Source organism: Lissotriton helveticus, chromosome 3_1, assembly GCF_964261635.1.
Source record: "Lissotriton helveticus chromosome 3_1, aLisHel1.1, whole genome shotgun sequence".
Classification (NCBI taxonomy): domain Eukaryota; kingdom Metazoa; phylum Chordata; class Amphibia; order Caudata; family Salamandridae; genus Lissotriton; species Lissotriton helveticus.
In genome coordinates this window covers 1,805,816,066-1,805,842,632 of record NC_136061.1, presented here as the reverse complement: position 1 = coordinate 1,805,842,632, position 26,567 = coordinate 1,805,816,066, and the positions used below count along the sequence as shown (strand labels likewise).

The 26,567-nt window shown below is 45.5% G+C and overlaps 1 protein-coding gene across 1 annotated transcript in view; it reads right to left on the bottom strand.

The window, feature by feature from the left end:
• The window catches only part of LOC144823831 (uromodulin-like), a 226,874-nt gene that overhangs the window by 160,626 nt on the left and 39,681 nt on the right, over positions 1–26,567 (bottom strand). The window contains exons 2-3 of the mRNA XM_078682692.1: positions 18,573–18,659; positions 6,690–6,907 (exon numbers count right to left, since the gene is read on the bottom strand). Of these exons, the coding sequence (XP_078538818.1) occupies positions 6,690–6,907; positions 18,573–18,659 (305 nt within the window). The remainder of the gene's footprint in view (positions 1–6,689; positions 6,908–18,572; positions 18,660–26,567) is intronic.

The window sequence follows — 26,567 nt, the reverse complement described above, 5'->3', positions numbered from 1 at the left end:
TCAAAGCAGTTGATATCAGTAAAAACTGTGCCGATGTTCGCCTTTGTGTTTCTAAGGCCACAGGGTAAATCAACAGAGTTGCTGCATCCAATGACTAGGTCATTGTTTATAGCTCTGAGACCAACATCCTGAGCTGCATATAGGCAAGACATTGTGTAGGCAATCTCATCGTTCAAACCCGCACCCACCTTGTCCAAGAACATCTCTATATTTAGAGTGGATTGTCAAAGCTTACCCTAACTGTCCCTCTCAGAGGGGTCGTGACTTTAAGTGTTTCCATCTTAGTGATGTCTAATAGCATTGAAATTGATGCTTAGAATCGTAGCACTAAGACATTGGCCAATCTTATCCTCCTCCAGCCTCTAATGGAGCTGCACTGGACCCTGACTTTACCGGGGCGAGGCCCTGGTACATTCTGTGAACACATTGTGCCACAGGAAAGCAAGGCTCGCATAGATTCTGCCTCTTCCTACAGCCCCCCCTATCAAATAGCTCCAAACAGGATGAATGACTGATTCTTGTTCCACTGGAGAGTGAGGATGTCTTTACCCTTGGACTGTAGAGGTGGGCTGGACTCACTGGCACCGAGACCTGTGGTTGATCTTATCCTCCAGTGTAGATCCCGGCGCTTCCTTCTGCCCCTTAGAAACTCCAAAGGAGGTGTCTAAATGTTACCACTCAGGATAGTGAAGCTGCTTTTAACCTTACATGGCAGATGGCGATCGGACCACATGGCACCTGAGGACTGCGGGTGGTGAAGTCTTCGGGTAGAAGTCCCTCTTACCCTGGCATACGTCCATCTCTCTCAGCAACTCATGCTTGTCTCCTCTACATATTATGACCAAACACCTCAGCAATATTGTGTTGCTAGAACACACACACCTCACGCACACTCTATATTGACTAGACCGTGAATGCTAAAAGCTCCATTGGTTAGTTAATCAATATTGCATAAACGAACAGTCATTTAAAGGGGATTTCCCCATCCATGGTATCTGGCCACTTGGTGCACATAAAATATCTATGCCTCAGTGTCAATCGGAAGCTTTACTACTGTCTATATTGGCTCACAATTATGGCAGAACTGAGAAGTGCAGTTATTTCCCTTTATTTAGGAGTGTAAACCTTTCCTAGTTAAAATAGATACGGCTTGAAAGTAAGAGGGAAATGGCCCTCTGGGTGAGGCCTCAGCTTTTTGTTTCTTCTCACTTTCTGTGCTTTAGGAAGTATCATCTTGCATTGACCAAGCCTATAAGTGCTGCAGCTTGACAGCTGTTTCGGTTCCTTTTCTACAGCTATTAATCCATCAGATGACACTTCCACATGTCCCTGCCTTATATGACAAGCCTTCACTCCATCAGATGACTTCTCCACCTATAAGGTCAGACTTGGACTGAAAAGGGTGATCATCCTATAATTTTCATGGAGTGTCTGTGAATCAATCTTGATGTCTGTGCCCGTGATGGAGATTTTAACGGATGGCATTCGTCCGTAATTTAGACTTTGTGCTAAAAGACCTACATTACAGGTTAAATGCATGGGCTGAAGTGGAAGGTCTCCTGTGCTGTGATCCAGATGGACTGGCAGATACTTATAAGCAAGAAACAAGCCATCTTGCCAGGGCCCCGGCTGCCTGAAAAGAAATGTAGATCTGTGCAGTTGGGTAATCTGTACATTTAAAGGCTGCTTGGAAGCCTGTAGAGGCAGTGTCAAGTGATGGATCCACTTTAAGCTTTCTGAACACAAAGATTTATTATTTTTGAGAGGTATGGTAGGGGTGTTCCAAGCTGAGTTGTGGTGTGCCGGCTTTTAATGAACAGTTGTAAAACTGTTTGCACTAGGTGTAATCTCCATATTACTAAAATGTACACTTTGAAAACACTTTGTTGATTTCAACCAAAATTGATATCCACATTTAGTGGCAGGCTATCATATACTGTGTGTACTGCATACTTAATTATGACTTACATAGTCACAACGCTTTCTGTGAAGGGCAGGGGCTTCGTAGCACTAAAAATACACAAGTCATGATTCCCTGCTGAACCAAGCAGAATTTAGTTTTATGGGCTTCTGGTCGCACACACATTGATCTGCAGTCATCACAATAACCACCAAAGATGTCATTAAAATAAAATAGTATATTTCTCACTGATTTTTTAAAACTTACATTTGCTTTTCATTTTAGGTGAGCTTTATTTTATTTGGTATTACTTGACGGTGAAAGATCAAAAATAGTAAGAAAATATTTTGTTCTTTTTAGCTATGCCTATAATTTTGCCCAGCGCTTACTGACCACATCCGTACTGCACTCAGGATCACAGTATCCATACTTGTTTTAATGCTGTTTGACCACCGAGAAGACCAGTGATGTTAGAATATGTGGTCTAGCAGTCCCTCACCTTCACTATGTACCTTTTTTTTTTTTAGACATGTGTCAAGTTAACCTGTGATCTGGATTCAATTAACACAGAGTACTAGTCATCTGATAGAATTGTACAAACAAACAGTCCTTTGGTGCTAAAGGGGACTTAGAAAAAGAAAGTAATCTAGGCAATTGCTTAATTGCACTATGTGTGACCAGAGGCCTAGGTTCAAGTCTCAGCTCACCCACATGACTAAACTGTGTGATTTAAGTCAGATCAAGTGACTTCAGGTGCCTGGTTTACTTCATAATGATATTTGAGAGTACGTTCAAGTAATTCAGTTCAAGATGGATCTTGAGTAAAAACCATACTTGAAGTGCTTGATCCATAAAAATCCATAAAAATAATATTAACCATGACATAAGGAACACCTGAAAATTCATCTGCTATGTTTACTCATGGCTTGGAGGTAAATTCAGGACATGACTGTAAATAATTCAAGACAAAAGGTCAAAATTCAGTAAAAAAAATAAGGACAAAAGGAGGAGCGGCCATACCCCACTAGTTTATCAATGCATTTATTTATAATTTTTGATATTGACTTCTTATTCATTCTGCTGTGTATGAGATTGCTCTAGGTATGCTAGATTCAGTTAGAGCATAATGTCCTTGTTCAGTATTAAATTGATGCTTTTGAGCATGGAGTCAAGGGCATCACTCCTACCCAAATACACCCAATCTTTCTTAAAGAGAAAGCAACAGTAGCATTTTGATTATGTTTCTCAACATTTCAATAAGCTTGAGAAACAATTTTGGAAACATTAAGGTGAGTTACTTTTTCACCTGCTAGTTTACGCAAGTTGACCAAACACATCTTGCTCACCTGCCGCTCCACTAGATGTCAAACCTATAAACATAACGAGGCAGAGCAGATGGTGTGGGTGACAGTCTCACACCAAATGTTATGATGTGATTTACCTACAACTTGTCTGTAGTCTCACAGCAGCAAGAAGGCCCGACTACAACATATAGGTGTGTGTCATGGACTATATTTATCCCAGAACGGGGAGCCCAACCATAAGACATAGAATTAAAGAGCAGGATGAAGTCAAGAGCAGATGGGAGATCCGCAGCTACTGATTCAAAGAGCCATAGCTAAGAAACAAATAAATAAGAAAGAGAAGTACAAGATGAGACAATTCCTAAAATCAGATAGGCCGTCCATGAGTACTGGAAAGTATTGTGTACCTGGGGCCATATTACATATGGGGCAGATTTTCCAGGATTGCGCTGGGTGCACCTTTCTGAAGGTGCACCCAGCGCAATCCAGAAAAATGCCCCCAATTATGGAGAATGTGTTGCCCCCAGGGTAGCCACAAATTTGCGCTGCCCCCAGGGCTGCACATTCGGGTGAAAACAAGTAGCGGCTGCTTTACAGCTGCTCTATGCAGCACTCATCTGTACTTTTAAAGGGCAATAGGGATCACCTTGCAGGCTGGTGGAGTCAGTGACTTAACCCACCTGCAAAGGGGTATCTGGGGGGTCCATAGGGCCCCCTTTGCCCCCTGCAGAAGGCTGCTCCCAGGGGGCGCACTGATAGCTTATTTGCCTCTTCAACCATGCCTGTAATACGGTCCAGGTGCAGATGCAAAGGGATTTCCTCATTTGCATAGGGCATGCCAGCATGCAAATGAGAGAACGCCCCATGCAGATACTGCTGCCTCTTTATGAGCGCCAGCAGAAGGTGGTGTACAAGTATCTGCAGCCCCTACTGTAGTACCAAGGTGCCCCAGCGCGCACAAAGCGGATCCAAATGCCCATTATACCCCTGGGATACCTTCTGTAATATGCCCCATGCAGAGTAGTCTCAGCAGAGAGGCCAGAAAGAGAAGAGGCACAGTCACATAGTCGAATAAGCAGCACCCTTCTAACCTGGCAAACTCTGCCGGTGCGATGGTCCATTGGTATTGCTTGGGGAGGGTGGGTAGGTGCCAGCTCCTAGGAATGTTTGGCCCTTGGCAACTGACCACTCTGTCCATGTCTTAAAATGCTCTGCCATCGAACCAAGCCTGAACCAGTGGTATGGCTCATCCCTAAGTGCCAAACAGCATGCAGAACCTTCAAAATATTTGGGACACAAATTACGCAACAACCAAAATGAGAATATCATAAATACTATAAAAGGTAGAAAGCGATTCTTTGGTAGTGAGGTGATCTTCGACTAATTCCCAGTGTTTTTCACAATTTTTTAAACCTCATTACTAGAATGCATGCGGTTACACAAATCATCCATTCCCACTCGTCTGTGTAACCACATTCATTCCAGAAAGTAATGATGCTTAAATAATTGTGAAAATAACCGGGAATTAGCTGAAGATCACCTCAACGCCAAAGAAGAACCCCTTTTCTCTTTCAAATGAGGGCGCAATCTGAAAGGAACAGTAGTAAGGGCAGCTTTTACCACCTCAAACCAAAATCACCCATAATACCCACTGGGGTTTAACGTTTTTTTTTTTAAATGTGAACACTGTGTGGCATGTAATTTTTGGATCAATACCAAGGTTTTTTTGCACAAAAACGTCACATTCTCAATTATTGGTCTTTCCAGGTACAATACTCGAGATGCCATTTCTTCAATATGCTGGCCTTTTGACTAATATACATAGGACAGATGACAGAGAAAGTCAAATGCAGAATCTTAAAACATAGGAGCAGAATCGAATGTGAAATCATAGGAGCGCCGCTGGTGGAACATTTCTGACTACACCGACATACAAGTGAAGACAACGATGGCAGGTGATAGAACATATTTGGGTTGGCCAACGTGGAGGAGATAAATCGAGCCTTCTATCACGTAACAAGCTACAGTGGATGAAAAAAACTGGATATATTGCAGATGGCCCACACACTATTGAAGAATGGAGACAAGCGGCTTTCATTTGATTCAAGCGAAGCAATACCTCCTGACTCATTCAGAGAGACAATTTATAGGACTTGAACTCTTCACAAGAGACTGTTCCACTATTCTAAAGCCAAGTAAACAAGATGTTCTTGTTATTCCTCATAGGGCTCTAAGTGTGGATGACAACTAGTATGTTAACCCTTTGTGTGGTTGAAGGATTTCTCACATTTTCATGATGTGTAACTTAATTCAACAGCTCTTGCATACATTACAAATTTGTTTCCATTTTCTTACATATTGACTTTCGCATATAGACATATCATAGTGAGTCAACTACATATAATAAATATTAGAACAGAAATGGCGGTCATCACAGGATTAATAACACTAAGAATTTCTCCAAACTTTTGAGGATTTTTTCAGTTTGTATTTTGTCTCAAACTTATCACTGTCTCTCTTCATATTTTCAATCAGGAGTTTATCTTTTTTATTGAACAGCAAGATCAGAGGAAGTGATGTTTCTAGTTTCATCTCCCTATAGAAACACCAATCAGCATACAGTGTTCCCATCTTTTGATGAGTATACACCAATCACGATACAGTGCACTCACACTTAATGAGTTAACCGCTCTCATTTTTTCCCCATTTACATTAAAATCTAGTTCGAATAACAATGTGGCTTATGTGAATTTTTAATTCTTGGTACAAAGTTCGGCACAGTCGACACTGCCCACCAACCTCACATCACCAGGGGACTGTTGTACGACATTCTTGGGCCCTCCCACAGCCCATTATTATCACAACCTCCTTCTATACTGCATCAGGTGAGTTCCTTAGAGTCTCCTCTCACACACTACTATGTGATTCTCCCACAACAGCTTATTTTCCACTGTCATAGGTCTTAGCCGCACACCTCTCTCACGTACCATCATGTAACTCTCTTACAAACCCAATTGCTTCTCTCACAACACATTCTTACACACCATCAGGTGGTTAACCAATAACCATCTCACCACAGCACACTCTCTAATTGTCACCTCTCTCACACCATCAATTGACTCCCTGGTCACCTCTCTCCCACCAAAAGACCACTCTCCCTGACCAGCCTCTCAAACCACCAGATGGCTCTCTAATAGCCAACTCTCTTACATCTTAATGAAATGTTCCCGCAAGCAGCTTGTCCTACCATCAACGTGTCGCTCACAACCAGCTCTCTCACACTAATACATGACTGTCTTATAGTCACCATTGTTGCACCAACAGGAGACTCCCCCCAAAATCCACCTCTCTCCTACCCTAATACCCTAAGGTTACGCTCCCTGACCATCCTCTCACATGCAAGATCACTCTTTAAAAGCTGCTTCTCTTGTGCATTTTTAGGGGACCTATATACACCTTTTGCATGCTCTCAAATATCCTCTTACCTTCATTACATTTCCGCAGTAGGCAGTTCTGGCTATGGCTGTGATGTCATACAGAAATATACCATTCAGTAAGGTGATATTGGAGGCTCCTGTGCAGTTGGCATCAGCCAGGGTCGTGTTTTGAGGGTCGATGTGCAAAGTATTTGTTAGGCATTTACCAACAGAGACGACCATCTTCCCCGACAGACATTTGACAATTGGATGAATGTCAAGATAAGCTGGAAAAGTCAAAAGATCAACTTTATTGCTGGTTTCTAATGAAACAACATCTACAATCCACACCAGTTAAAATAACTAGACCACCAAAAGACTTTTTCCCAACAACAGAAATTAAATTCTCCTGACAGAGTAAATCCAATAAACTGGCAAACCTGTATATGCCAGGAACATTAATGCCTTGTTAGTTAACCACACCTCCTGTACATTTACTAGTAGTCAAAATTGTTTCATAGTGCCCCCTGGGTAAATCCACCATCGTCTTCATCTTTGATAACATTTACTGGTCTCTAGTGTTCCCAACCACATGTCATGCATCTGCAGAGTTAGCAGTCTACTAGCGGAGTTAACCTTAGAATTCCTGTATTGGCTATTCAATTGTGAGAGGACTAGAGGGTTGGGTGTGAAGGGCAGAGCAAGAACGTATTGGGAACTCAGAAGCATTGGTTTATTTATTTTATTGAATGGTTTTAAATAGCGATTGCGTACTTTATACTCTAATGGCGCTTTACAACATAATAAGAACAATGGCGATATTGTCTTACATCGAATAAAGAACTGTATGAGACCAGCGTGATCTAAACAAAGTAGGAAAGAGAAGTAATGTAGGGAAGAGCATTCAACTTCAACCCTTCATGAAACCAGTGGTCAGCAAAGGAGGGATTTATTTAATGTGTATTGTCTGCAATTCTGATCTCTTTATGTTAAATGTGGACAGCCACATGTCTGGTATTCCACCTAAATAAAGACTGTCCATAATATTGTGGTCAAAATATCATTACTAAAAATATTGTGGATAAAAATATCTAAGGTTTTCATACTTTTTTCAGTTTTACAACACTATTTATGTTTAAAATATAATTTACCATAATGCTGTTTTTATATTATGTTGTTTGATCACATTGTATTACGTTTAAATTTAAAATGAGGGCGCAATGTCAAAGATGCCCAAGTAAGGGCAGCTTTACCACCTCAACCCAAAATCACCCTCAATACCCACTAGGGATTACCGGCAGTAGTAGGCCATTATAAATGTGGATCAATACAAAGTTTTTTTTTTGCACAAATGCGTAACGTTCTCATTTACTGGTCTTTCCAGGTGCAATACTCAAGATGCCATTAATTCAATATGCAGCCATTGTGACCTAATATACATAGGCCAGGCGATACAGAAAGTCAAATGCAGAATCCTACAACCTAGGAGCAGAATTGAATGCAGAATAGGAGCTCCGCTGGTGGAACATTTCCGACTACACCGACATACAGTTGAAGACAGCGATGGCAGGTGATAGAACATATATCGCTTGGCCAAAGTGGGCGAGATAACTCATGCCTATATCCCGTAAGGCACTACAGTGGATGGGCAAACATGGATCTATTGCAGATGGCCCAGGATTCAAGACTGGAGACAAGCGGCTTTCATTTGATTCAAGCGAAGCAACACCTCCTGACTCATTCAGAGAGACTATTTACAAGGACTTGAACTCTTCACAAGAGACTGTTATACTATTTTGAAACCATGTAAAAATATGTTCTTGCTATTCCTCATAGGGCTGTATGAGTGAATGACAAATAGTATGTCAACCTCTTAATGTTTGGTATGCAGGATTTCTTCCATTTTCATGATGTGTAAATTAATTCAAAAGCTGTTGCACACATTACAAATTTGTTCCCATTTTGTTACATATTGATTTTCGCATATGTACAAATCATGGTGAGTCGGCAATACATAAATATTAGAACAGACATGGTTGTCATCACAGGATTGATAACATCAAGAATTTCTCCAAACATTTTTATTTTTGTCAAAATTATAAATGACTCGCTTTATATTTTCAAAAGGGAGTTCATCGTTTGATTAATTCCTTTTGAAAGTGGTTAGAATACGGTTAGAATACGAACGAATCCTATACGGTTAAACAGGAGATTCCTGTACCGTCGCATGTTTTTCTCTCCAGGTGCATGTCCTAACCAGGACGCGCTACTTAAAAGAGAGACGACGCATCCGCGTGCTCACGGCCTCCATTGGTGCTAGCTGAGCACTTCAGTTCTCTCAAGCAGGCTGACTGCCACATTCCCCAGTGTCAGCTCGCGCAGCACTTTTGTAACGGCAGGATAATTTTTTTGTTAAACAGACCTTATTGGTATTTTCAATTCTGACTAGACATTCACGATACAAATCTTAGTCTCATGTCACTGGTATTAGCATTTTAGTCAATGGCTACTTAGCTAGGTTACATCCATTTTATCTGCTTGTAGTATACCTTGTTATTCTGCAAGCATATCTGAGGACTTCAGTTTTATGAGTGTATTTGTCCCCGTACGCTGCTTCAATGTCCCTCCCCCTAACTTCCCCAACAATCCCCCTCCCACCCTGCGCTGCTGTCAACTATGAAACCTACTGACTCTCGCCCTGTGTATGGTCTGGGTCACTCTCTATATGGTGGATCTTGCGTAACAGCAAGATCATATGAGGTAATATTTGCATTTCCCTATAGGTACACAAATCAGCTGAGGGTGTTCCTATTGTGGGGACCGCTGACCGCCGGGGCTCTGGGGGTCGCTACATGTGCGCACTGCAAGCATACACATAAGCCACACATACACACAGAGTGCTGGTCTGGACAGGAAGTGCCGTGCCACTTCAGTCCGTTTATTTATCTCCTTCTGGCCACGCCTGGCCAGAAAGTGTTACAATGTGTGATAGTGCTTCCGGGGCTCAAGGGAGACCCTCGGAGCACTAGAGCGCTACATCCCTTCCCAACTTGGATTTGAAAACAATTGTGAATGACAGTTCAGCATATGAAGTCAGACAGTTTCTGGCTCGGCTTCGGATTTGGCCTGAGGTCGTACCTCCATCTGCCTCGGGTTGGCGCCTGCTCAGGTCTCGGGCCTGGTGATGGAGTAAACGCTTCGTCTTGTCCTGTGGTGTTCAAGAGCGTGCTCGCGTCACTGGATCTTCCCGCTCCTATCTCGGACTCTTCTCCTGCAGGTTCCACTTGGTCGGGTATGTGCTGTCGTGTCGATGGTATTTGTTTGAACCAGGAGACATTCCTAGTCACTTCTTCTCCGTCCCGGCGAGCTGTGACCGCTGTGCCTCGTGTTTCTTTGACGACCCACGGTTCTGGCTCAAACGCTGTGTTGAATTTCCCTCCAGGTCTTCTGGTCCGGATTAGCACAGTCTCGCCTGGTTGTATATTCCGGGACTGAGCTCGTCTCTTGTGACTTGCTTTCTCATTTGTTATCCTCCGCCTCTCTTGGGTGCGCCCGGGAGAGTATGGTGTTGGTGCCCAGTTGTCGGCCATGGGGAGTAGGTCTCTTCTTGGCCCGGCGAGCATCAGCGCCCACGGTGATTGTTGTGTGGTGCTGTGGGGTGTGCTCCTGTACTCCCGCAGGAAGACTTGCAGAGCTTCTTCCGGGTCCTTTCCTTCAGCTGTGGCGATTCGTAGGATCTTGTTGGTTGTCCTCATAAACCGTTCCACCTCTCCGTTTGCTTGAGGCCACTGGGGCGTGATTCGGTGATGTCAGATGCCTAGATTGTGCAGGAACTCCCGGAACTCGCTCCCCTGGAATGGGGGTCCATTGTCCGTCTTGATGACGAGAGGAACTCCAAACATGGCAAATGATTTGCTCAGGAGAGGGCGGATGTTAGCAAAGCTGGTGGAGGTGGCTAGATCCACAATCGGGTATTTCATGTAATTGTCAATCAGCACGACGGTGACTCTCCCGTCTGGGAAACTCCCAAAGTCCAAGCTGAGCCATGGCCATGGTGATGGGGCATGTTCTTCTGTGATTATTGGCGCGGGAGCGTCAGCTGAGCTAGTTATCTGGCATGCTCGGCATTGGCGTACAATGGTGTCAACGGTTTCTTCTAGGTTGGGGAACCAGACCTTCTCTCGCATCCTTGCCTTCATCCGGCGGGTGCCCTGGTGTCCTTCGTGCGCTAAGACTGACGCTCTTTCTTGGAGAGTCTTGGGGATAATCACACGGTGGCCTCTGAGGATGAGACCGTTGCTTGCTCGGCTCAAGTCATGTCGCACTCTCCAGAACTGCGTTAAGCGTGTCCGGTCCTCTTCGCTCCAACCGCTGACATTCCACAGGAAGTTTTCCCAGGAGCCTGACTGTATGGCGTCTGCTACTCGCTGAATGACCGCATCGTTCACATATTCAGGTATGATGGTGTCAGCTGTGAGAGCTTGGGGACATGAGGCAGCCGACAGCATGTTTACAAAGTCCTCGGTTTGGTTCTCGAGTTCTGTTGTTCGGCATTCCTCCGGGCCAGGGTGTCTAGATAGAAAATCTGCAGGGTTCTTGGCTCCTGGGCGGTAAGTGAGGTCCATTTGGTACTGTTGCACTTGTATCGCCCAGCGTTCTATCCTCGGAGGTGGGTGAGGAGCGGTGCCTCTGAATAAGGGTATTAGCGGTTGGTGGTCTGTCACCATGCGAAAAGGGTGTCCAGAGATGTATAAGGGAAAATGTGCACACGCCCACTTCACTGCCAGGGCTTCTCTCTCTATTTGCGAGTACCTTGATTCAGTCATAGTTAGTGCTTTGCTCGCAAATGCTAATGGCGACCATATTCCTGGTTCTGTTTCTTGTGATATCAGGGCTCCCAGGCCTACTGGGCTGGCATCTACCACTATTTCGGTGGGTTTGGTGGTGTCAAAGTATGCCATCGTGGTGCTGTCTAGCAATGCTGCTTTGATTTGGTCGAAGGCTTTGGCTTCGGTCTCCGTCCATTTCCATGAGTTCTCCTTCTTTGTTAGGTTTCTCAGCGGTTCCGCAATTGTGGCTAAGTTGGGGATGAATCTCGCACAATATTGCGCCATTCCCAGGAAGCTTCGCACTTCTGACGCTGTGGTTGGCGCAGGGGCATTCTTGATAGCCAGCGACTTGCGGGGGTCTACGGTGACTCCTTCCGACCCAAACACATAGCCAAAGAATTCAATGGATTTCCTGAAAAACTGACACTTGTCCTTGTGAAGTGTCACACCATACTGTGCAAGTCTTTGTAGCGTCGCCTTTAGCCTATTGTGATGTTCTTCACTCGTTTTGGCGTGGATTAAAATGTCGTCGCTGACGTTCAGCACTCCTTGGAGCCCGGAGAGAATTTCTTTGATTGTGTTTTGGAAGATCTCGGCTGCAGACGAGATCCCAAAGTTTAGTCTCTTGTATCGTCTCAATCCAAGGTGCGTCGAGAAAGTTGTTATATATCGGCTTTCTTCTGCTAGTCTCAGTTGGTGATATCCCGCATTGAGGTCCAGTTTGGAAAACCATTGGGCGCCGTTTAAGTCAGTCAGGATGTCGTCGACTGTAGGCGTGAGATGCCGCTCACGCCGAATGGCTTTGTTTGGGATCCTCATGTCAATACAAATTCTGATTTTTCCTGGTTGCTTCGGTTTCTCGGCTATCACCATGGGGGACACCCATGGCGTCGGTCCGGATACTTTTTCAATCACCCCTTGTGCTTCCAGCAGGTTCAGTTCTTGCTCGACTGCAGCACGTAGGTGAAACAGCACTCTTCGGTGTCGGAGCGCAATCGGTTGTATGGCAGGGTCTATGTGCAGCTTGATAGGAGGGTGCTTGATAGTTCCAAGGCCTGTGAATAGCTTGGGGAACATGAGTAAAATGTCTTCTACCTGCAGCGCTCGTACTGCGTTTGCGAAGGCAATGAGGCCTAGGTCCTCTGCTGTGTTGCTCCCTACCAACAGGTCCGCCTCTTTGTCGATCACATGGAATGTGGTCAGTACCTCCTGGTCTTCTGCTCGGACCTGTACTACCATCTTCCCTCGCAGCGGGAGGGGCTCCTGACTGCCATAGGTGAAGTTCCTGGCCTTGGAAGGAACAAGTTTGGGTTTCGGGTTTAGCGCTTTGTAATGCTGAATGCCCATTACATTCACCGTGGCCCCTGTGTCGATGACTCCGATTGCTGGTGATCCGTGGATCTGTATCTGGCACTTGGGTTGTGGCCGTCGGCTTTTCTTCAGTTCGCTGACAAACGATACGAAATAGCATTCGTCTTCGTCATCCGTAGATGAGTCGTCATAATGTGGCTGTTGTGGTCTTTGTGACTTGGTTGAGCGTGATGTTGTGGGCTCATCTAGCGATAGTTGCTTGACCGCTCCAGCGGCTGTCTTTCTTCCTGAGGCGTTCCGTCCTCGAGAGCCTCCTCTGCACACGCTGGCGAAGTGGTTGGGGATACCGCACTTTGAACATGTCTTCCCTCGTGCTGGGCAGCCATCTTGGGTGTGTTCTTCCCTGCCGCAGTAGCCACACGGTGTCCGGCGTTGTGTCCTCGTCGGCCCTCGTCCTCTGCTTCCTCGGCTCGACATGCGCACTGCGTCCACCCGTTCTGTCTTTATCGGTGCTCCTGCGTCATGGTGTGGGTTGAGGGCCGCCTCCATCGCGGTAGCGCGGGCATCAGATAGTTCATGCGACCGTGCAAGGATCAAGATTTCGTCGAGGGATATCCGCGGCTGTCTCAGGATCAATGTTCGCAGGTGTTTGTTGCGACAGCCCTGGATGAGTTGTGCTGTGACTTCCTTCTTTTCGTCGTCTTCAGTGCACGTGCTTATGAGGTCTCTTAGTCGCGCGTGGAACGCGTCCATTGTCTCCCCTTCCCGTTGCTTGGCTTGTCAGAATTTGAACCTCTCATAGTGAGGATTCAGTTGGGGGTCGAAATGGGCATTGAGGGCGTTGACGGCAGCATCAAAGTCAGTGGCGGCACCTGTGTTGGGGAGGTGCCTGAATAACTTGTAAAGTTCTGTGCCTCCAAAGTGGAGCAGTAGAGATCGCTTTACTTCATTGTCTTTCTCCCTGGTGGCTGTGAAATAATTGTTGAGTTGCCCCAGCCACACTGCCCATCGTGGCGCTGCTGTCCCGGGGTCAATCAATTCGCTGAAAGGCGGCAATGCCTGTAGTTGTGCATGTGCTGAGGGTGTTGGAACTTGAGCTGCGGGGGCCGCTGCGGCCTGTGGTGTGCCACTGGTGGCTCCACCTTAATTTTGGGACATGCTTGCGTGTGTTGGGCCTTATCAGCTTTATCTTTTGCTGTTCCGGGCTTGGCTTGACTTGGCTCGGCTCCAATCCCTTTTTTTTTTTGTATTTTGTATTGCCTTGTGCTTGTTTTATTTCTTCCACCTTTGCGCGCGTGTGAGCGCCTGTGCCCCCAGCGTCTGGCGCTGCTGTGCTAGCGCGCTGTTCCTTCTTCCCCCGCGTGCTCACACGGCGTTAGGCCTGAGGAATGCGTCGGCCTCTCTTCTCTGCGCATGCGCGCACTGCTCGGCCTGCCGGCTGGGCCTTTCTCCGGCGCTTCCTCGGCGCTGCGTGCTCCGCTTCAGAGCGTCGCCGGTACCGGTCCCTCACGCAGCTCCTTGCATACGCTGCTTACCGGTAGGCGATTTCTTTCTTCTTCCTTGTCTCTGGGTCTCCGGTGCCGGTCTCCGGCGCTGGGCCCGTGGGGTCTGGGCCGTTTTCGGAGCTCGGCGTCTCTGGCCTCTCCGTCAGCTGGTCCGTTCAAGGATCTAGGTGGATCCCACCCTCGTCGCCAGTGTGGGGACCGCTGACCGCCCGGGCCCTGGGGGTCGCTACATGTGCGCACTGCAAGCATACACATAAGCCACACATACACACAGAGTGCTGGTCTGGACAGGAAGTGCCGTGCCACTTCAGTCCGTTTATTTATCTCCTTCTGGCCACGCCTGGCCAGAAAGTGTTACAATGTGTGATAGTGCTTCCGGGGCTCAAGGGAGACCCTCGGAGCACTAGAGCGCTACACCTATCATTTGGTAGGTTAACCACGCTCAATTTTTACCATTTTGATTAATGGCTGGTACGTAAATAGAAATGTTGTACATATCAATCGCTAGCCCCAATTAATAATTCTTGGTATAACGTCTGCATTAAAACGAGATACATTGTATCCACGTTCTCACAGCCTTAATTTTTTTCGACCGAGTGCGTCTGATCTTGCAATTAGCTTGCACGGCACTCCGAAATAACTCTTAGGAGATACTATTTTATTTCGTATTTTCTTAGAAACACCAATCAGCAGACGGTTTACTCAACTGCGGTGAGTTAACCGCGCTCACTTATTTTCCATACAGATTTAAATCTAGTTCGAATAACAATGTGGCATTTGTGAATTAATTCTTGGTTCAACTTCTGCACTAAAACAAGATGTAATGTATCCGTGCGATCGTGGACTTGATTTCTGTTGACTGAGCTTCCCAGATCTTACTCGTAGTTTGACTGTCTCCCTTGACTATGTCTGCCGGCACTGCACCTTATGCAAAAACAACAGTTGATGGAGAAAATGCAGAACAATGTCATACATTCACCCCAGTACAGAGATCTGGGCCTAAATCCATCGTTGTTTTGCTCACCATGCCATTCTAATTTGAACCCAGGCATATGCAAATCAGTCTTGACCCTGTGCCCCATGGTAACTGTCCAGCCCGAACTGCCCAGCCAGGTCCTCCCTGGACTGGAAACAAGCAGCCTAGGACCGGTTTCGGGCTTTCAGCCCTCATCAGCCAGGATAGCTTGATTCCAGTGGCATGGAGAGCACGGGACTCACGTCTGAGCATACCCGTCCCACTCGGAGTGACAAATGCAAAAATAGCAGTTGATGGATTGAATGCAGAACAATGTCATACATTCACCCCAGTACAGAGATCTGGGCCTAAATCCATTGCTGGCATGGTGAGCAAAAGAATGATGGATTTAACCCAGATCTCTTGACTGGGTGTGAATGTTTTGATTTGTTCTGCATTCCGTCCATCAATTGTGTGTCTTTTGCTTTCTCGCCCTAAGTGCACCAGGTATGCCGAGACGTGGGTCCTGGGATCACTGTGCCACTGGAATCAAGCTATCCTGGATGAAGAGGGGTTCAGGGAGGACCTGGCTTGGCAGTTCGGGCCGAACTGCAAAGCTGCAGCGTAGCAAAAGAGGCCTTTCTCCCTTCGTTCTTGTGCCCGACGCGTTTCGTGCAAAGGCAAGCACTTTATCATGGGCCAACACTGTCTTTAAGCAATTGCACCACTGATCACGCACCTGATAATCTTCACGAGGCCCACCTCAGTGGGCGTGAACAGGCACACCACCTGCTGGTCTCTGTAGTGCGTGTCCGTATTTCTGAAGTGAGTCGTGGTGCGTTGCCCCATCACAGACTATAAAATACCCCAGTGGGTTGGCAGAGGGTCTAATGTCCAGGCTGCACTGTATAACTCCCCCAGCGTCACTCCTGTCCCTTCACGGCAATGCGCCTATTTACTCGACGCCAGCATGGGTCCGCTGAATCACGGCGGGGCTTCCTCACGGCTGGATGGGCCGTAATAAATCCAACAAAAGTTATCCCATGAAAAGGAAGCCACACACTGGAGGTCTGGTTCATCGCATTTATTGGGGAAAGCTGTAGCGTAGCAAAAGAGGCCTTTCTCCCTTCGTTCTTCTATATAAATATATATATATATATATATATATATATATATATATATATATATATATATTTGCTTTCTGTTTGCCACTTGCAGATTTTAAATTCACTTTTATCACTTTTACTGTCCCACAATAGTACTTGGAACAACCTATTTTAATGTATTTGTTAAATTAAATAGAAAACATCCTCTACTTGGAGTTTTAGAACATGTACTAAGTACATTTTGTTATAATCTCAAATTAAACTAATCTATTGATGGTTTTTAAATGTTGCCACAGAAGTTTAGACTTGCACTTGCCTCAAAGGACCCTCTGTTTCTGTACTCATTTTCCTACCCTGGTCGAAGGTTTACTGAGTTGCCCCATTTTTTTTGGAACTCTTTAGTTTGGAACAAAGATGAACACACACAACCTGCAGGTTTCTTTGTTAGCAAGGGATAAAATGTGCTATTTGCAGGTAGAACAGTACACTACGGGTTGCATCCTGCCCCATGGAGCAGAACGCAGTTTATTGTACCTGCTCACAGCCGCTACAATTTGCAAAAAGATGGCACGCTACAGATCTCACCACACTTTTATGGTTTGTGAAGACCATGTGTGCCAATTTAACTGACCGAAGCAGACTGGGAAATGGTATCACTCACATATGAAAGCCAAGTGTAATCATAGGTGCTAAAAGTAGGGGACAGGGGTTGGGGAGTGCTGCAGCACTCCCACAGTAATCATGCTGGAGTTCAGAAGGAGAATGAGCAACAAAGAATGAATTTAAATGTTGTTGTTATCTTGTCACATTTGCTATGCTTTTAAAGACAGAAGTCAAATGTCAGGCTGTCTTCTGAGAGTGTTTAAATTTTTTATCTGAGAGGAAAGTTTGAAGGTTTTGTAAAGTAAACTATCTGACAATCTTGTAGGAGTACACAGAGGGGCTGATTACGACTTTGGCGGTGAGGTAGCGGAACACATGCCACCGTCCTGCTTCTGCACCGCCAAAGTCGACCAATGCCCGCCCGACATATCAGCTCCTGGTCTGGTGGGCAGTCCTTTAGCATTCTAATGGTGGTGCATTTGAAAAAGGCAGTGCAATGGGGACACCAAAGCAAGTTCCTGCATGGCATAGACTGTTTAGTACATGCCATGCAGGAACTGGGCGTGCCTGTACACAGGGGGGCAAACCATGTGCCTGTATGGCCCCCTTTATTTCCCCACCACCAGCCTTTTCAAAGCGGGCTCACTGCCATAAAAAGGCTGGCAGTGGGAAAACTCAGAATATGCTTGGCGGTGCCCCATCTGCACTGCCAAGCGTATGGCTGCCCCAGACTGCCACGCCACCGCCGCTGCCAGGGAATGTGGTTCCCAAAATTGTATGACCACCATACATGTAATACGGTGGTCAGACCATTGGTGCGGCGGTGGCTGAACCACCACCGCCATACCCACGAGTCTGGCGGTCCTCGGACTTCCAGACTCGTAATCAGCCCCAGAGTGTGAAGGAAAAGGCTGTAGGATGTCAGTTTTTTCCTAGCACGCAACAACATTTTAATACAAGTAAATGAACAGTAGAAAAGGTTCAACATAGACCAGCAATTTGGAAAGCACAAATCAAGCAAGATTTTAATAGGATCCAAACAAATCAAGACACTTTGCTTGGCGAAGTGCAAATCATAAATATTTACCCTAACCCAATTTTCACACATTATTTGTGAGCTATATAGTTTTATCAGAAAAACTGTGTCAGTGTGAAATGTATGGGCCATGCCAATAGAAATGTGTTCTCTGTATATGACAGTGCACAGATGCTTTAGTGATATATTTGCAACAGTGTGCTTTAAAATTGACCACCCGCTACATAGCACACTCTTACCACTCTCCTGCTGAATGGGTGTGTGGCTCATTTACTATGCTTATTCTTTGCAAGACGTTTGGATTTTTATTCAATCCATATGAAAGCAGTGACATAACATTGATGCAACACACCCACTTTAAAAATTGTTTACAGCACCATTGAGTGTAATATCTTTATTGGGGTTGCACAAACTTCGATGTTGAATGACTGGGAAGTCAGCAGTACTCTACTCCATACTGCTTCAAACACCGCCATGCTCTCCTGACTAGGCAGTGTGTACTACAAGCAAATGAATTTGGGTGGAAAGACCTTCCTGCCTCATTTCTTTGTGTGTGCGTACACACACACACACACACACGCACACCCACACACACACAAACACTTACTTGAGTTTTTGTACATGGTGGAGTTGCACTGGCAGGTGACATTTTGGCAGATCTCATCGGTGGCACACTCAGGAACACAAGCCAGCTCTGTGAGGGCGGGAAGAGATGTTTAAAGTAAATGACTGCAAGAAGTATATATGTTTTTAGGCTTTTGCCTACTAAATTTCACAGACATGCTCTTGCCATAAATGTATACTTATGTGCTGATAATATAATCTTCCACACAGGCCATCACTATAGAGTCAGATCTTCGTTAATGAGTAATTTCCAAATGCAGTAATAGAGACCACCTGCTCTCCCCCCAATGTATCAAACCTTGCCTTATTCCTGCAGGACCACAGGAGTGGCTGGGAGCACTTGTGCTCCTCAGCATTAACCCATCTGACTCCAACTTTTCTCACCTAGACCCGGATCAGCTCAGCTGGCACTCTTGGCGATTTTTGGTCTTGCCATTGTACCAACTGGATTTAGAGTGCATGGTGACCTTTCAACTCTGGAGTGCCCGGTTATGGACGGGAACACTCAGTTGACACTGACAAGGAAGCAGATAAAAACGAAAAGGCAAGGGGACTTCCAAACATGTTAGTGTTGTTGAGTCAGTCCTATTTAGTGAATTGCCCACAGCCATGCGTAATTATGAAAGAGTAGAGATGATTAAAGTGTCACATAGGCATGCACTATATTTTTTGACTCAGAAAGAATGTAATCTGAGTAACGACAATGATGAAATTCATCCGTCTTAGCCGGTGATTGCTGCTACGGGTTGAGCCAGCACCACCCTAACAGGACAGCAGAAAGACTCATCAATCAGTCAATACTACTAACATACCTCAATAGATATAGAGTATATGGGAGAATTACACAAACATACCGCAGAACTAGGACATTTTTATGAGATGTATATAGCTAAACAGCTGACACTATTATGAATTGGTTATGCAATTGACGAGATGCAGCTACTTACAACCAAAATAGCATTCACAGTTAAAGGTAAATAATGAAGACGTCACCTCCAGGACGGACCTGGAAATTCCAAACACTATAGAGAATCTGTTTTTAAATAGTGTTTGAAGCATATTTAATCTAAAAACCTCCTTACACCACTGTCCATTAAGATCAAAATTGGGAGTTCCATCATTGATCGCACCTTAGGCTTTCTCTTTTAAATTTGTGACTAGATAACCGTCCACGAGGAACCACTGGAAAGCCTAACTAAAAAGGGCTTAACCTCAACAGTGTTGTAAAAATCTTTAAATATTCAATGACACAAACGTCTGTGGAATGAGCATAAATTACCACTAGTGACTAAATTTCAAAATTGTAGAAGTCAAAGAGAAAATACCTAATCGTATCCAGGAAAACTATTATGGATGCTAATTTTTCACTTGACCTACCTAAAGGTCTGATTTACAATTTGGTGGACTGAGTTTACTCTGTTGCTATAGCGAAGGGAAATAGTTCTGCCACCTTTAGAGACCTCTGCCAGCCTAATTTGCCCAGTCAACAACTCTCTCCGTTGACAGTATTAAACCTGACATCCTTTGCGTGGTATTCCCCGAAACCTTTTGCCTTCACCCCTCCTGTTTGCGGAATATGTTTTTGTTGGCTTTAGGACTCCTAATTCACAATTTTGAATATCCCACTTTCCGAAAACTGGCATTTTCCTGTTTTAACCAGCTTTGCCTTCTGTCAGTGTCCAGGGTCACATGCCTATGATTGGCTCTGCTGCTGAGGTTTTGTGTATTATTTCAAGATAATGACGTTAAGAGGACTTAAGTGTGGACAGGATGGGCCATCCAGCCAGGATGGATGAGGAGGGGCTCTACCCAACCCACTTTTACTTCAAAGGGGTTTACCTAAAGCACACACAAAGGAACATGACACCAGTCCTGCTCTTGTCTTTTGTCACCCCAAACAGTTTGGAGCCAAACTCCGGAAGGAAGAAGGAAAGAAAAAGGTGGCTTCCCCCACCCACAGACTGGTCCTGGGGATAAAAGGTGGCACTATCAGACCCCACATCAGATTACTCATGGCCTTGTGGAATGTTCAGAAGATTTGCTCTGTTGCTCTGCTGTTAGGACTGCCCTGCTAGCATGTTGTTTGAGGAAGGAAGACTGGACCTGCTTCCTTGAACACAGGACCGCCAGAGTGACTCCAGCGGCTAGCTGGTTAACCTCCTGTGTGAGCTACAGGTATACAACAAGCTTCCAGAGGCCTCTGTGCAACTGCCTAGGTGACCAGCGCCAACTGGACTTTCCTAGTTCTGCCTGAGTCCTGCTGCTGGCCTCTGCTGGAGTGAGGCAGGTTCCTCAAGTGGTGCCCCAGTGGCATCAGTGAGAGCACCTCATGAAAGAAAAGGTTAAAATCCTGAAGTCTGGGCTCTTCATGATAGCAAATGGGCCTTTTCTCACCAAGACTCTGCTGCCTACGATGACCACCAATGCGAAGTTCCGTTGAGACCTGCTCATCCTGCAGACACCGACAGCCAGGGAAGACTGGCACCTAGAGACTTGCACTTTGTGCTACACCATTCTCTGCAATCTAACTTTGGACATTATCCATTTAGGCAGCAAGCCAACAGCAGTTGCCACTAGAGGGCACCTGGACACCACCCACCTCAATTTTCAAATGGTTTGGATGCTAATTGCCAAGATTAATTACCCTCCAACATAATTCCTTTTTTCCTTTTTTCATTAGATTAGGGCCTTATGCTGAGTGCTGCCTTAGTGGTTAGCCACCTCTTGCACTTGCTGTGATGACAGTCAGACAGCCAAGCACTTTTGAGAGGGCCAAACCCTGGGCTGGCGCTAGGCATGGGCAGCGTGGGCAGCTGCCCAGGGCACCGTGCCTGCTCGCAGCCCTGGGGCCTCGCCCCTATAAAGACTTCAGACTATTGAGGCCCTGGGGGCCCCCTAAGAGTTTACATTTTTTCTTTGTTTGAACAATCTCCCCTGCAGGCCTGTTTCTGTGGGCCTAATGGCTGCATCTCCATGTTGATGGCAGCAATTAGACAGTATATTGAAGTGCCCTTTCTGTGAAGGGTGCCCTGCCCCTGTATCAATAAAAAGCAGAATATCCTGCTGGGTGTAGAGCAAAAGATTAAATGGCGATGTTGGCCATCACAATGAGCACTGCTCACTTAGGACAAGTGAAAAGGGAGGAGAGAGGGGGATTACAGGGGTAAGACACACTGACTAGAGTGGGGGGGGAGCAGATAGGTGTGTTTACTGCAGTGATACAAGAGGTGCACGCAGAGGAAGAGAATCAGCGTTTCAAAGTGGATGGAGCAGGTTTACAGTGTGCTGGGTCACTCGAGTCCCAGACCTGGTAGTGAATTAAAATTGACATTCAAAAGGGGCCCTATATTCATGTCCTTAAGTTTGCCTGCTAAAACATTGATCCAGTGTCTGCACAATGAATGAAAGTTCTGAAAAGCAGGTGATGAGACAGGCCTGCTCTTCATTTTTGCCCTCACCCTCAGGGTGAAAAAACAAATCTTAACCCTGCAGCAGTGCCCCCCTTCGCTACCTTCAATGAAACTTCAAAGAGACTCGTTGTAGTTCTTTCACAGTCTCATCATGTCAGAACTGGAACATTTTCAATATTATATACAAGGAAGCCGTAGATGTTGTTTATTCATCCTATGCAACTAATAACCACTGACAAAGCCAATAGTCCTGGCTTGTTGTAGGTGCAGTACTTAATTTGTGCCGGTGCTTTCCGGTGCTTAGCACCGGCACTTAATTATCAGGGCCGGGTCTACAAGCATTGCTGCATGTCATTGATTTTGATATTATTATTTACCTCACTACTGGAGTGGTTGAAGTTGCACAACACTCAGTACTGTGGAGGAGAAGTTGGCAGTGGCACAGTCTGAGTAACTTGGTAGTCGTGAGGGTTTTCACGTCTCGCATGAGTATTTTTGGGAAACGCTGTCAATCAAATAATTGAGGCAAAGGTGTTTTTTTGTCTTGTTTACACGTCTTATAAAACAAGCAGGCAGGGTGGGCAGCCCACTCACAGGCAGAGACAGAGGAAGAGGGACGGGCAGTGAGAAAGGCAAGATGTGCACGCAGAGACAGTCACAAAGGGAAGAGGTGACATGGACAGGCAGTCATAAAAAGATAGACAAAGGGACGGGCAGTGAGACAGACAGAAAGGGACAAGATGTGCGCGCAGAGACAGTCACATAGGGAAGAGGTGGCATGGACAGGCAGTCATAAAAAGATAGACCTGTAGGGGCAGAGAGTAAGACAGACAGACAGAAAGGGAAGAGCAGAGACAATCATAGGAAGATAAAGACAAAGGGACGGGCAGTAACACAGTCAGAAAGGGACAAGACGTGCACGCAGAGACATTCACAAACGGAAGAGGTCGCATGGACAGACAGTCATAAAAAGATAGATACAGAGGGACAGATAGTAAGACAAACAGAAATGGAAGAGGTTTGACGAGCAGAGACACTCATAGAAAGATAAACAGATAGGCACAGAGGGGCAGTGATACAGACAGAAAGGGACAAGATGTGCACGCAGAGACAGTCTGACAGGGAAGAGGTTGCAAGGACAGAGAGTCATAGAAAGATAGACAGAGAAGAATAGACAATGAGACAGACAGAAAGGGAAGATGTCCCATGGGCTGAGACCGTCAAGGAAATATAAAGAGATAGGCACAGAGGGACAGTGAGACGGTCAGAAATGGATGAGATGTGCATGCAGAGACAGCCAAAGAGAGAAGAGATCGAAAGTCATGTCATCCAGTCTTTTTTGCGGTTTTGCCTTGGCTTTTGAGCTCCTTGGAAAGGATAACTTAATAAAATCAACATATATCAAGTCAACCATCATATTACCAAGGTAGGAATTCAGATAGCGTGTTAAACGTGGCTTTGTGCCATGCAAGTTGAGGTCAGGATGTGGGTGGAGCCAATAGAGTAAGTGAGTGGAGCCAGTGAAGGGAGTGGGTGGAGCCAGGGGGAGTGGGTGTGGCCTCCTACAACATTTTGAGCACCTGGACTTCCTATATTACAAATTAAGCACTGCACTGTGTAGGTGTAGTTTTACTTGTTGCAATATTTATCTGGAGGCAATGACAGAAGCAGCAAAATACCAGTCAGGCAGCAGACTATGCTAAGCACAGATTTATACAGCTTACATGTTTTTAAACAACACCCTTAAATACATCAGCCAAGCCCCTTTGAAAGACCCCACATTTTTTCACCCCACTTAAAGCCCTGCTTTCAGGTCTGTATGTTGGCCATTTTTTTAGCTAGTTGTTGACCTGCTTTATGGTCAGGTAAGCTGTCTTTTACTGTTGATTTTCATGCTATTAAAGCAAACATTACGTGTAGTAAATTCCTATCAATTCAGTCTTCCATACCTTACAAAAAACTCATACAGCATGTCTTTACAAGTTAAAAACTGCCCCCTCTGCAAACATGGGACACTTTTCTAGCAACCTAATTCCCAAATGGGGGCCCCTTTTATTTTGGTACTGGGGCCTATTTTCTGTCCCAGTCTGATGCTGCATGTTAGACAGGGCCACTGGTATTATGCGATTGTGCAGCAGCGTCGATTTCTGAAGAATTATGCATTTGATGCATTTGCCACATAATCGATCATCTGCTGCATAATCTACAGATTTTAACAACAAAAGTGCTGTCTATCTCAAACAGTTCAAAAGTTACTAAAAAAAGAAGTGACACGTCTTGCTGCATGTGGAAAGACCCTTTCAAAAGCTGGAAAAGTCAACTTTCTGTTTCCCACTGCTAAATTTGGGTGTTATTAAATTGGTACTAATAGGGCGCAACCAGTGCCCAGACAGTGTTACCACGTTTACAAATGGCAAAAAATGAAGTAATACTACTTCAAAATATGCCAGATTATGCCTCATAATTTGCCTTTTCTTGCCACATAATTTACTCACCCTTCCACATAATTTAGCTGTCTCCTGCTGCATAATTGCAGTGGTCCTGATGTTAGGGTAATAAATGGCAGTGCCTTTGTTCCTGTTTATATTTCACATTTATATTGTATTAAATCTTGCATTCCCCTAGAGTGGTAGCTATTTCCAGCATGTGTGTTTCTGTATGTCATCTCACAGCATATTACTCTTGGATGATATATCCTTTGTACTGAGTTGCCTCCAGGTGTTCATAACAGGTTAGAGTTGAGCACTTTGGAGTTTGGACTGTGGCAGTACAACTTTCACACTGTGCCTGTCTGTGGGTCACAAAGGTGTTCAGATTACATGATCATTCAAAATATGGACTCTCTGCAGAGCACGTAGAGCAATGGTCCTGCATTCCAGTTGTGTTTCTATGCAAATGTGTGTGAAGGAGCTGCTTATTGGTCAAAACAACAAGGGGAAAGGAAAATAGTTTATTGTTGTTACTCATTTAGCTTAAACAGCTAACAACCATTAACAAAACCCAGTCACGGCCGGCATGAGTCACGGGTGTGGGGGTCCCTGGGGTTAGTTGAATTTTAATTATAAAAAAAAACTTTCCTTAGCCAGCCCGATCCAATTCTACATCGTCGCTGCTTAGGTGCCTCTAATTTCCCTATTCTGCCCGGGGCCCCACATATCCTAGGACCGGCCCTGGACAAACCCATAGCATTTTCCTTTTTTTAAAAAAAATAAATCACTAAGCACCAGCCCTTGCCTGCAATTTTCTGGGGCCTGAAGAGACCTCTCATTCATGATGCGCAGCAGTGTCATATTTACAAGCAGTCCCGGGCGTCTAGGACATAAGCCTTATATACCCCAGATTGCCTGTCAATCAATTTCACAGGCTGCAAGCAACACCCTTTCCCAACTCATCACCTGTGATGTGTTGGGAAAGAAAGAAAGAGTTTGCATGGTCTGTTCTGGGCATTTCCTAGTTCCACTCTGAAGAACTCTTTTTTTGAGTTGAGAATGTTCTTGTTGTATGTATTACTGGAATTTCGGAGAAGTTTTAGGTGAGCGGCCGAGGGGTCTCCAGATTCTTTCGGCTTCTCGGAGGGATCTCCTCTCATTGTTGAGGGAACCAGTGAACCATGGGTTTCTATCTTTGACTTGAGTTCTTTTTAGTTTAAGAGGGGCTAGGTCATTCAGAATGTTCGACATAGTTGCAGAGTAGTGATCATTAAGGTCACTGACTGGTGTGATATGTGGGGGGGGGGAGGTCAGATTTGCAGCGGACCTCAGGTTCCTTGCGGTCCAGGTTCTTGGTGTCTCTGACCCAGTGTTTAGGAAGCACCGGTTGTGGTGTCCTTATCTTGTGGGTGCCAGGTAGAAGGAAGGCGATGGTGTGGTGGTCAGACCAGTCACAGGGGTCTATAGAGATAAGCTTGACGGTTGCCTCCTTAGAGATGATCCAGTCAAGTGTGACCCCTTTTGAATGAGTTGGGAGTGAACAAGCTTGGGTCAGGGTTTGATCGGTCAGGAGGTCCTTAATGACGTTGACATGAGGATCTTTGAGATCGTTCCAGTACAGGTTGAAATCTCCGAGGAAAATGTCTTTGGTGTTGGAGGAACTCTTTGCTGTGAGAATTTCCATGAGGTGGTCAGTAAAGGGGTCGTTCAAGTCTGGGGGGTGGTAAAAGATGTGCAGGTTGTACAGTTGGTTGGTATTACAGCAGATTGAGAGGGCTAGGTATTCGCAGGAATCGAACTCTCTGATCTGGAGCTTCAAGCATGCTGTAAACAGATACATTGTGCATGCTTTAGCATGCGTAGAGTATACGTTTCTAGCACATAATTGCATTGGTGGCTAAAAGAGCACACTTGGCACCTCAGCCTCCTCTCCTGAACTGAACAACAGCGGCACCCACTTTTGCGGGCCGCCATGCGTGTTTCAGAGCAGGATTTGCTAGGTAAGTGGGACAAGGAGAGGTTGGAGGCCTTCCATCATGCCTGCCAGCCTGTGGTTCATTTTAGTGTTTTAGATACAATAAAAAAACCCTGCAGGGTGGCACAGCAGAGCACACATCTTGAATTAATGTTTAAAAGCGC